General features: G+C 37.1%; 1 protein-coding gene across 1 annotated transcript in view; it reads left to right on the forward strand.

Annotated features, from left to right (window-relative positions):
- Positions 1 to 11,663, forward strand: part of LOC139468770 (glutamate receptor-like) — a 38,093-nt gene extending 26,430 nt beyond the window's left edge. The window contains exons 6-13 of the mRNA XM_071250906.1: positions 1,352 to 1,525; positions 2,469 to 2,690; positions 3,632 to 3,732; positions 4,586 to 4,679; positions 5,415 to 5,757; positions 6,820 to 7,037; positions 8,227 to 8,477; positions 10,236 to 11,663. Coding sequence (XP_071107007.1) covers positions 1,352 to 1,525; positions 2,469 to 2,690; positions 3,632 to 3,732; positions 4,586 to 4,679; positions 5,415 to 5,757; positions 6,820 to 7,037; positions 8,227 to 8,477; positions 10,236 to 10,530 — 1,698 coding nt within the window. The 3' untranslated portion in view covers positions 10,531 to 11,663. The remainder of the gene's footprint in view (positions 1 to 1,351; positions 1,526 to 2,468; positions 2,691 to 3,631; positions 3,733 to 4,585; positions 4,680 to 5,414; positions 5,758 to 6,819; positions 7,038 to 8,226; positions 8,478 to 10,235) is intronic.
- Positions 11,664 to 13,009: the final 1,346 nt, after the last annotated feature.

The following is a 13,009-nucleotide window of genomic DNA, read 5'->3' on the forward strand; positions in this document are numbered from 1 at the left end:
TACCTTCAAGAGCATCAGTTCCTTTCATGAGCAGCAAGTATATCATTATCCCCCCGCCACGAAGTGAGAGTAGGATATAGGTCTGGGTGATATCCGTCCGCCCTTCCGTTCATTCCTCCAAGTGTCCGTCAGTCCGTCATGTTTGGTTTCCGGAGCATTGCTCGGAAAAATATTTATACTGTATTATCAAACTTTGCATTTTTGTGCTGAACTGGTGCCTTTTATGTTTTGGTTTCCTGAGCAACAAACCGGGCCTCGACTAAAAAAATCGTAGCATTCGTTTCCGGGGCATAACGAGGAAGCCGTTTAATATTTTATTTGGAACCTTTGAATATGTATCGAACACTTGCTGAACCCGTGCTTTTTGCTGTTCCGTGGCAACAAGTTGGACTCAACCCCAATGCAGTTTACTTTCATTACCAGAGCGTAACTTAAAACCACCCAGATGGGTTGTAGTGTTAATTTCTGGATCCTATATCCATAAAGTATATTAGCCTTGAAACGTTATACCCATATTAACAGAGAACTTAAATTGGCACGCTATTTTGGATTTTCCACATAAAGATTTACGCAGGGTTGTTTGAGAATAGTTACCGTAAATACCTAATTGAGATGTATAACACTTGTCAAAGGAACTTGTACCTCAGGTATAGGGTGAATGGTGGCAAAACACAAACCAGCCTACTCTTCTTGCAGTGGGCTCAATAACTATTTTAGTGCTTGCAATTAGGCCATTGACAAAAAGTTCCAGTCAACTTGTCAAGACAGAGTTGAAAAATTTATGCTATAATGTTTTTTTTCTTGAGTTACGCTCCCTTTCTCCAAGTATATTCACTGCTATATGGACAGAGTGCTAATGTGCCCCATGACTTGGGATAATGACAACGTTGTTTTCTTGTTATATATGAAAATATGAGTAATGTTTGTCATATCATTAGATATGAAAATATGAACTCGCGTTATATTCTAGATGCTATGTTTATGACACATGTTGTTCTTGAAAGAGAGCACTCTCTCGTATCATGTTTACGTGGATGCCAATTCTGAACATTAGGCGGTAGGATGATATTAGGCAAGTTGTTAAAGCTTCGGTTCGTCACACCAACGACCCGATTCGATTCCCCCTGAAGGGACAATTTATGAAACCCAGTTTTTGTGTACCCCGCAGCAAAAATGCTCCAATCGGCGTAAAATCCACCTCACTCACTTTGGGACGTTTGCCAAGCTTAGTACGGGTTCTGTCGGCGTGTGTAAGTTAAAACAGCTAGCTTTTAATATACGTTCTTGCCATGCCAAGTCATTGATTCAAGTGCTGAAACAATTATGTTTATTGTTTTTATTGTGTGTTTAGGTATATCTCATGGAAATACACGACGCATTCCATATTATTGTGCATTCCACGCAACAGATCTCACACCCGGATCTGCTTCTCAACCTGGGTCCAGGGTGCTCCGATGGAATTGTTTCAGAGAAAGATCCCCAGCTTGTATCAGGGAAAAGGGAACTGGTAAATATTATCAGAAAGGTATGTACTTTTTAGACATTTGTCATGGACTTCAACATTACTATATGTTTAAATAAACTCGTTTAAGACGAATTAAGTCATTAAATCCTGTTTACACTTCACTTCTATTACAGCTACACCATGTAGTCAAATACAGTAAACTACGGTTATAACAAACACACTTATAACGAACTGACGGATATAACGAACTTACTTTTTTGGTCCCGACTATTTGCTGTAGTTATGCTGTATATATGCTTATAAAAAACTACGGTTATAACGAACTAAAATTAGTAGTCCCTTTGAGTTCGTTATAACCGTACTTTATCGTATCCAGGTAACAATTAGTTGAACTTACTTAATAAAAGTAATAATAATCATAACACCACCACCAATAATTTCCAACACATTGTCAGTTGAAGCCAATCTTTGGCACAGTATCTTAAGTGACATGATGGAATGGCTCGATCCTTTTATTCTTCGTCCTGCTTGTGATTTTGACACAGAGGCCCATCCATTGTACGACCCAGAATATGTAGAGGGCGTCATAGTAAATGAAAAACACAAAATCCAAGTCACTAGTTACTGAAGATTCTCCTGTAAACCTGACAGGACATGAATGGATGATGAATTATAGATGATTAATACAAACTGACCCTCGTAAAATTTATCAACACGAGGCGATAAAAGTGTCGGAGTGTTTACCTTTTATTGACTCGTGTTGATACAATTGATATCAAAAGACAGGTAGATTCTCTATGTATGCCTGAAGTTCTTTGCTACTTCTCCGAAGCTTACAAGTACTTGGAAAAGATAAAGTAGAACACAATGCAATGTTTTGCATTACACATTTAAACATATCTATTAACACATATGGTCAATGGGATTGGGTAAAAGTTATCCAGCTCAGGTGTCCCTTTCCCTAATTTAGATGGACATTATAACATGTTATACTTTGTTTCAGACGTCTTTTGTCGGAAAAACAAGACATTACAAATTTGACGACGCCGGATATGTGACAGCGCGGAGCTACAATATCGTCAGCACATCTGACAAACGTCCACAATGGTTCCATAATGTCGGCACTTGGTCAGAGGAAAGTCGTCTAGAAGTATTTGATGAAGAGATATTCGAAAATACATTTAGAAATTTTGGAAATACAACATTATTAATCGGATCTCAAGAGGTAGATATATGATTGTATGTTGTATTACGATGAGAAATGTACCCTAACAGAAATATGTACTCTAGCGATGAGAATATTCATTTTTCATCACCAAAATTGATTTGTATGATTTGAAGAGATAATATATATTAATAAATTGTGCGGTTTGTTTATACGAAAGCCTAATGTTGCCATTTGTAATCAGAATGAAATATCAAATAACTGAAATAACGAGAAATATTCTCGAAAATTTCGAATAAAAAACAATAGAATTTGCTACCAAAATGGCAACATTAGGCTTTTGTATGTTTAGACATGATTCATTTAAGAATTGAACGTCAGTTTGGATGGGTTCATTGAAGTGTGAACGATTTAAAGGCGCTGGTTAAACTGTGTGAACCTCCGAGCTTGCAAGACCAGGCAAAAATACTAAATTAATTATATTGCTGATAAATGCAGGGATAAAAAAGAAAATAGAAAAAACGAGTTGATCGTAAACACCGATCGAGAATTCGGGGAATCCCCGGAAAGTAGTTCCGGCAAAAGTTCACACGATCAATTTCACAAAAAATTGTTCACATCGTGAGAACTTTTTTTGTCCGTTCACAAGTGTGTGAACTCCAAATGTCAGATCACGTGACTACCCATTCAGCCAATCAGCATGAAAGAAACAGTGTAAACTTCAAAGTATGAAATTATTAAGTGATAACTCTTATTTCCACATGTGGTGGAATTTAAATGTATCTATAATAGAACGGACTAAAAAAACGTCGCACGTAACATTATCACACTATTGCAATACGTCATTGCATACGCGTGTGGTGTTCTTAATTTCTCGTGTATAAAATCGTACTTGTCCGGATATCTCGAAGTAACAAACGAAAACGGCCCTGCTAGATTCGAGATAACTAGTTTCAACTGTACTAAAGCTGTGTAATAAGTTTAGTCATATATTTCCACAGGCCCTCCCATTTGTTGTGAAGAATATCATTGATAATAGGACCGTTTTCACTGGCTTCTGCATCGACATACTTGATGAACTGGCGCTCAGATTTAATTTCAAGTAAGCCTTCACATCACATCACCTTTGCACCATTTCTAATGCCCCGTAAATGTACATGTACATACGTTGAGCCACCGGCGATGTCATCTATGAGCATTTACTATTAATATAATGCTTCAACATGGGGCGATTTAAAACTACCACTAGATCCTTAGGCTATACCACCTGATTTAGAATATATCCAGATCATATCAAGCATCTAATTATTAGCGACATATGGTTTTATAAATTGATGCTCCCCATCTGTTGTACGGGATGTATACAAAGGAAAAGATAAAGATATATTATTGATGCCAGGGTGAGATTATGGCTATCATAATACCATCTCTTCAATGCAGTTTTGTACGGGGGGAGGCATTTTGGGAGTCAAAAAATTATTTCAAATATTTTCGGAGGTACAACTTTTTTTTAAGAAGGCACTTTGTATTGTAACGCTATTAGGTCTTTCTAAAGCAGACTGTATCTTGCTCCCGTGCGAGTTTCAGTGACAGGTGTGCTTACTGAACCATTCTATCCTGTGGGATCATGACCGGTTCGATGTTTTCCGTACAATAAAGCATAATTAATCCCAAGACACCTAGTAGTCACAGATTGATTGCATGGTAGCACTGTATGTAGCCATCTGGATTTCAATAAAACTCTTATGATGAAATGAGCTTCACAACATGTGATTTATATCATATATTACTCACTTTTACGGCAGTTTCAAAATGAAACCATACAACATTTTCTACAGTCGCCTGGAACATCATTTTTTGCACCAATTTGAAACTTGATTGCCGAAAATATTTACGTAATCGTATTGGAATGGACGATTTCACACATTAAGCTATTTGACGATGCTTGTTTTCAGTTACACAATCGTTGAACCCTTAGACAGGATATGGGGTGCACCAATAAATGACAAAGGCGATTGGAATGGCATCGTTGGAATGATCGTAAGAAAGGTTAGTTTTGGAAATCGTAAAGCTAAACTTTGCATAAAAATTGAACATAATGAATATCAGCGATACCTGTCCATCTTCATAAAAGAAGGATGTGAAACATTTGATGAAGCGATGTTATCCCTTGGAAGCTTTTATGCTTTTGATTGAGTCAGCCTGTTGTGTTACATTATTACATATAATCACAACATTATGCTTCATTATGTTGTTCTTTCTTTCAAGTTGAAACACATCTGTGTCACTCTAATGTTTGTACGAATGGACAATTTGGCCATTAGTGGTTGACGTATATGTTATCTTGAATCCACAACATTTCACTTAATGTACACATAGAATTGACGGAACTATTTTGTCACTCAAGTGAATTAATTTAAATTTTGTCGGAAAACATATTCCCAGCGGGTCTCGAACCCGCCTCGTATGCTCTGCGGACGTGTAATAGTCAATCTTGGCTACGGCTATATTTGACCCAACACTGTAAAACTAACAGTTAGATAGTTTGAAATATTTATAAACATATAAACATATAAACATATACAGCCTTGTTCGTGGCTCTGCATTTCTCGTAATCCCCGACAGCATGTTTTCAAATATTTGCATTTGATATATTTGCGATAACATACCCGCATAAGTATTTATTGTTCCTTAATAATACCTGGATAAAGTATCCCATAGTTACCATCATAAAATCTCTATTCCATCACGTAATTTATGTAAATGTATCTATCTATATTTCAGGAGCTGGATTTCGGGGTAGGTCCGTTTACCATTACATCAATACGGGAATCGGTCATAGACTTTACAAAACCCTTCATGGAAGACGGCGCTGGGATTATTACACGTAGACCAGATGGAGAATCCCAGAAGATGTTCAAGATGTTCACACCGTTTGCTCCCATTGTGTGGGGGTGCATTGTCATCGCGATTATTGTAGTGAGCGTCTTACTCTACCTTGTCAACAGATACAGCCCTTTTGCTGCCCATAAGGTGTTACCAGAGTCAGGACACGCAGGTTCCCACGCTGAAATGATGAGCTTGAAGACGACATTGTGGCTCATCTACGGTTCCTATATGGAACAAGGTATTGATGCAGTTATCGAAATTAACCGATCACTGACTTGTTCATTTCATAGCAAATTTGTACATTTATTTCATTTAACATTTAACCTCTGCTTGGCGTATGATTCTCGTAAGATGCCAATAAATGGTTCCTATGTTGAACAAGGTATTGATGCAGTTATTGGAATTAACCGATCACTGACTTGTTCATCTCATAGCAAATTTGTACATTTATTTCATTTAACATTTAACCTCTGCTTGGCGTATGATTCTCGTAAGATGCCAATAAATGGTTCCTATATTGAACAATGTATTGATGCAGTTATTGGAATTAACCGATCACTGATTTGTTCATTTCATAGCAAATTTGTACATTTATTTCATTTAACATTTAACCTCTGCTTGGCGTATGATTCTCGTAAGATGCCAATAAATGGTTCCTGTATTGAACAAGGTATTGATGCATTTATCGGAATTAACCGATCACTGACTTGTTCATCTCATAGCAAATTTGTACATATATTTCATTTAACATTTAACCTCTGCTTGGCGTATGATTCTCGTAAGATGCCAATAAATGGTTCCTATATTGAACAATGTATTGATGCAGTTATTGGAATTAACCGATCACTGACTTGTTCATTTCATAGCAAATTTGGACATTTATTTTTCATTTAACATGTACACATCTGCTTGGCGTATGATTCTCGTCAGATGTCACTAAGTTGATCGGGTGGTCAGACTCGGTGGTTTGGTTGGTATTATATATATATATATATATATATATATATATATATATATATATATATATATATATATATATATATATATATATATATATATATATATATATATATATATACCGTGTGTGACGAAAACGAAGGTCACATATTGTGAATCTTCTAATTTATGTTATTATTGCAATCAAATAGTATAGCCTACTTAATGTACTGATATAAGAAGGTTAGATTTAAATATTAAACAAGACATAGTTTCATGTAATTCTACATTGAATAGTCGGGTGTTTCCATTGCCGTGTTCATATAACGTATGTCTACCCAACACTTAAACCTCAACTTTGCAGGTGGAGATCCCCATCCAAACAGCACTTCCGGCCGTTGTATTCTTGGGTTTTGGTGGTTGTTCACCATCCTGATGGCCTCAACGTACACTGCCAACCTGGCAGCCTTCCTTACAGTCACCATCGCCGAGAAGCCCATCAATAGTCTCGCAGAACTGGCTGCACAGGATGAAATGCAGCCTTTGGTCAAATTTGGAAGTAACCTGTATTCATTGTTTAAGGTAAAGCAAATAGTTGTTTATGTGCCTTTAAGTAATCCTGTTGCAGGCGACCCTGTCGGAATCCCGGGTTAGAGTTGGTCCCCGGCAATCTATTCTTGTCGTCCGAGGTAACGTCATTGATTGGGTGGTCTGGCTTGTTGACTTTGTTGATTACATGTCATCGTACCCCGACGGAAACAATTGTTGCAAAAAATATCACTGGTTTGTCAAGCCCAGACTCGATTGTACACAGGTGGTTGTCTCATAGCTGGAAGAGGCGTGAAACAACAAAACAAAAACAAAAAAGATTAAAAATAAACAAACCATTGCAGGGGTGGTACGCTGGTCTTAAAACCATATGATAGGATTATCATACACACTCACATACACAAGATATGTAACTTCTGGTATTCGCATACCTATATCCTAAACCGTATCCACTATTGATAAAGTAATAAGTGTTATAAACATGACATACAGCAATTGATTTAGATTTACATATTTTCTCTTGTGTAAATCTAACATTACACTTTACAGTAACAGGAATGATACCATAGTACCAAACTTCTACAAATGTTCCATTGTGGAAGAATACCTTCATCAATGTCAAATATCCACATTTCGGGTGCAATGATTCGTATACAATATGGAAGCTTATGGAATATATACATTTGTTGCTTCAAATGACCGGTTGTAGGTATATTATATATGAGTTGTGTCTGTCTATTACTACAATAAGGGACCGCCTCCGTGGTCTAGTGGTAGAGCGTCCGCCCGGAGAGCGGAAGGTCCGGGGTTCGATCTCAGGTCGCGTCACACCAAAAGACGTTAAAAGATGGTACTTGTTGTTACCCTGTCTGGCGCTCGGGGCCAAAACAAGGACTGGTCGGCTCGGAGTCAGTATACTGTGTCTGAGTAGGGTATTCATGTTAAACTGCGGCATGGTATCTCAGTGGGCTAGCACTATAAATCGGCGTCAGTCCGAACTAGTACAAGCAGCCGCACAAACACACACACGTACATGCACGTCACTATATACGTGCAATAATCTTGGACGCGACGTTAAACCCCATTCCGCCACTACTACAATAAGGGCGTTGTAATTTATACAACTTTCAGACGTCACTGTATAAGTGTAATAATTTTGAACGCGACGTTAAACACCATTTCACATCACCTCACCTCACCTCACCTCACCTGCCTCTTTTAGGACGCTGACAACGGAGTATATAAAGACGTGTGGGGAAAGATGAGAGGCTATCCTGTCGTCAAGAGTAACGATGAGGCCCTGCGACACGTGAGAGATGGGACAATGGCCTACATGACTGACAGGTCACAGTTAGAATACATTCTGTTGCATGACTGTGAACAATACTCCCTGGCGGACGAAATCTTCAACACTGCAGGACTCGGATTCGTTGTTCCAGAGAATTCCCCATTTTTAGAAGCATTTAACTATAAGTAAGCATGGTACTCCTTCTCCTAAGAATATATGTAGTGCGTGTTTTCTTCCAAGACCAAGATGATAGTCTGATTAAATTAGTATAGTAATATATTTTTAATAAACGACAGTCTTCTAGAGACACATATTGATAGCATTACATGTCTAAAAATGTTCCACTCATCGTGGTTGGATTCAAACACTGAACACCGAACATATAGACTTTTCATATTTTTGAGACAGACCATACCTCAATAACATCATTGACAAAAAGCAGAACGAAAATAAAAAATAAATATTCTGCTTTATTGTCTTATAACATCTCGTGACGTAAAACAATTGGCAGAGAGTTCTTATGATTGCTGAAAGGGTTTTGTCGAGTGTATTTATTTGTTATTTCACCCTTAAAGAGAAATATCCTCTTTAAATCTTACATATTTTACGAGATGAAGTAACGAACACGTTTTACTGCCAACGAATCGCGAATGACTAAACACAATTTGTATTTGTACACACGGCACGACACCAAGACTTCATCCTAGTCAAATTAGGAGCCAAAGTGTTATTCCCAACAATGAAGGTTTGTGCAAATAGCGGAAACGCCCCAGGGAAGACCTTCTCATCCAATACACTACATTCAACTTGTTTGTATCACTTGGTCTTCATTCCAGAACAAGACATTGCGTGTATACCTAGTGTGTGTTAATACCATCACCAACATTGATTTAGTTCTAAAGTACCAATTTCTTCCATTTATTTTATTGACTGGTGCCAAAATGTGTTTGTGTAAAACTGAGATAAAAGACTAATTGTTTTCCATTTATCTTAATACCATCCGCCCGTGCAGCTTCTGAAGCTGCACGCAAGGGCGTCACAACACATACACATTAATGCTCTCGTCATCTACATGTTGAAAAGAATCCACTTTTCGGAAGTAACTTACCACGGGTAATTTAATGGCTTTGCACTTCGTAACATCATTATTTTTTAACTGCAATTATAAAGAATACATTGTAAACGGAATGCACTTGAAATCACTGGTCCAATGTTGTGTTTTTTTACAAATCCAAAACCTTTTATACACTTTACTTCGAACGTTAAACGGCTGGGGCTATCGGGCGAATCACTGAAATGATCAAAGTTGTAATGGTATGCCCTAAAGCCGAATATGGCACATGTATAATCTTTTTTTATGTTTCTGTCTGTTCAAACGTGATACCTTTTTGGGAACATCTGGTATTATCAATATTTGATGGTGATTCATGGACGCATGTTCGTCATATGTACAATCGCACTATACAATTGTACAATCCACTATCGATAATATTCCTTAAAAACATAGAAAGAGTTGTGTCGTTTTTGTTATAAATTGCAACGTCATGTTTGCCCTTAATGGTATTCTGAGAATAAGTCAATTGTGGGAAAGGATATATGTTGTTCAATATCTTACATTAAAGTCAAGTAATTAAATGCGGTAATACTCTCGTAGAATGCTAACATTAATAGTGGTTAACATTATACAATTTATAATTTGCTGGAAAGTGAAACTGTTGTTACCGTTGAAGGCATTTAGGTTTAAATTTATCTCTAAAAAAGTTAAACTTAAACATTAATGTGGATGGCAGAATTCCTATCCTTTTACATATAATCACCATGGCATTCATATACGGTAGGTTGAAATATAGGTTCACATCTAAGAACTTGTTATTTTACAAATTGCATGCAAATATCAGTGGCTTCTTTATAATATTAAGGAAATACGGTTTTTATTTTTTCAGCATAATGAAAATGCAGGAAGCTGGCTTGATTGATAAATGGAAACAAAAATGGTGGCCGAGTTCAGACAAGTGTAGCGGTTCAGAGAGGACAAGTTCGGCAACAATACTAGGTCTTGACAGTTTGGCTGGACCATTTCTTATATATGCTTCCGTGGTGGGAGTGGCTTTACTGTGTCTCATTTTTGAACTTGGGTTACATGTAACTAAACTGAACATGTTGTGTCAAAAGATAAAGCAATGTCAGTCATCAGGAACACAGGATTTATCTCTGCACCGCAGCGATTCAAGGACGTAACGGGAATTAGGAGTAACGCTGTGGTGTAACAGATATCTCTTTTTGTAATCAACTGACTCGAGCGTGTAACCTTGTCTGACGACTGGGGTTAAATGATTCTTCAGCGTTATTAAAAGGTCACCTTGTGTTTGATCAGGTGACTCTAACGCATAATGATAACCTGTGTATTATCAAATAAATATATGACGTAACAGATGTAAACGTATACGATTAACTGATTCCGGGCAACATAAGAGGTAACAGTATAAATGAAATATACCGTATTCGACGTAATAAGCGCCCAGGGCGCTCTCAAAACTAGAAATAGGGGGTTCTTCTTAGAGTATTATTTTGGTGGAAAAAAACAGAGTTGAAAGATAAATTTCGTGGTTTTGCTGACAGCCTGAAATGTTTATATACGACAGATATATATTTTCCAGAATTTAATTGCCCATTATTAAGTGTTCATAAAACACACGATTGCGTATTATACACGAACAAAAAAGTTTTGTGAACATTGATCAATCGAAAGGGGTGCGAATTGGGATTGTTCACTAGCCAATATATTAGCAAATATCGCCATGGGTGCTTATTGGAGCGGGGTGCTAAATACGTCGAAAAAGGTATGTAACTAATATGTTGTAGATTTCATCATATCTAATGTCCTCTTCTTCACATCATGCTGCACTGACAGCATGACGTCACAGTGTTTGATATGACGTCATCTGCATCTGTCATAACAGACCCTGCTCATATTTACAGTTCACACTCTTTGATATCGTTACATAACCATATTTTACCTAATATGTGTACCTGTACTTGTGAACACGCAACGATAACTTCGTTATGTTGTATCAAGTTTTCCCGTGTTCCTTCAGGTAAACAGATCACTTGCATGTACATATGTGTGTGACGGGTGCCACCGGTCTGACAGGATTCGTTCACCCTTGTGTCACCACTATTTGATATTGATCCACAAACACGTGCTTAAGATGTAGTCGGAATCGGATTCATCTGCTTTTAGCAGATATTTATTATGATTGTGGAAAGGGTTTTGTCGGTTTTATATGCATGTGTCACTAGGTGGGTGAAGGTGATTTTACAAGCTGAACGATCTTGTACACCCCTCCGGTCTCATGCAGCTTGTAGGTCCCGTACACCCAGCTAGTCACATATGTCGTCCATATTGATTATGTATAATGTACATGTAATACTACTCTCGTTTTTGTAGTGGTATTGATTTTGTTCTCAAATACATATTTTGATAAAATGACGTTGTTGTTTTTACACAATCATTACAGTATCTTGACATATATAAATGTCTGTAATGATACTTGTAGGATTATTTTTATATATCTCATTCTGTTTGGGCACCTACTCCCATCAGCTGTTAACGAGTGAGTGTATGAATGATCTTTATTTCCTCCATTAATTTCGGAGAGTGATCTCTATTTGTAATCATGTTGATACAACATATTTACAAGAACATTATGCAGAGAAATTGAATGATTCACAATACTGAATATTTACATGGCGTGATCCTGGTATGAGATATACTGTCTATTGATAGGTCATTGATCGCAGGTTCCAGGAGTTTATTTCTCGTGATACATAAGATTTGAATCATGCCCAGCTGTCACGGCTCATATCCTCTACAATAGGGGTTATACCACCTAGTAATGTCACAAGTTTTACTTCCTCAACTGCACAGTCTTTAACAAACTTGTATTTGTTGTTTCCACAAAATCATAATAGTATTATATTATATTATATATATAAATTCCCCCATCGACATTTTGAATTCTTCTGAAACCATGAAGGATTTACAAATTTATATACACATATATATATACAGCCGTTACTTTTTTATTGTATATATATATATATGTCGATGAGGGACAGGAATGCGTGAGGCCGGTCTTCAGAAGTTGCCTCTATGTACGTGGCTGGTAGTCTGTCATACACGTACTTAAGTCCAACATGAACATTGTGAATAGGAAGCCAGGTTTTTATAGTCGTGGGGCACTGCAGGTCTGGTTCAATTAGAGGTTTACGTGTGTTCACACAGGAAGAAAGTATCATGAATTGTCGACATCCTTGGTCTTCTTGGCAAAATAATGACAATTAGAATATGATCGTTATCTGTGAAATGTGAAACTAGCTTTTGACTTTTCACATGATATTCAACCTCTTGCGGCCGGACCCCGTTATACAAACCTGTCATAGTGCTTCGACAGACATGCAGACAAACAATTTATTTCAAGTCTCACCTTTTGTCCAACACAAACAAGTCACTAAAATGCATAAAAATGGGTTAATATATATAAACCATTTCTTATGGAATTACCATAATTGTAGACATTACATACAACTTACATAGTCTCAGTACAAGTCACTAAAATATACTACTCAAAAGAAGTTAAGGATCACCCGATTCTTTCATATTGGTAATGTTAGTCTGTCATGGCATGAGAAACTATTGTAATATGGAAGAATCAGG

Source organism: Haliotis cracherodii, unplaced genomic scaffold, assembly GCF_022045235.1.
Source record: "Haliotis cracherodii isolate W230 unplaced genomic scaffold, xgHalCrac1.p SCAF_2, whole genome shotgun sequence".
Lineage (NCBI taxonomy): Eukaryota > Metazoa > Mollusca > Gastropoda > Lepetellida > Haliotidae > Haliotis > Haliotis cracherodii.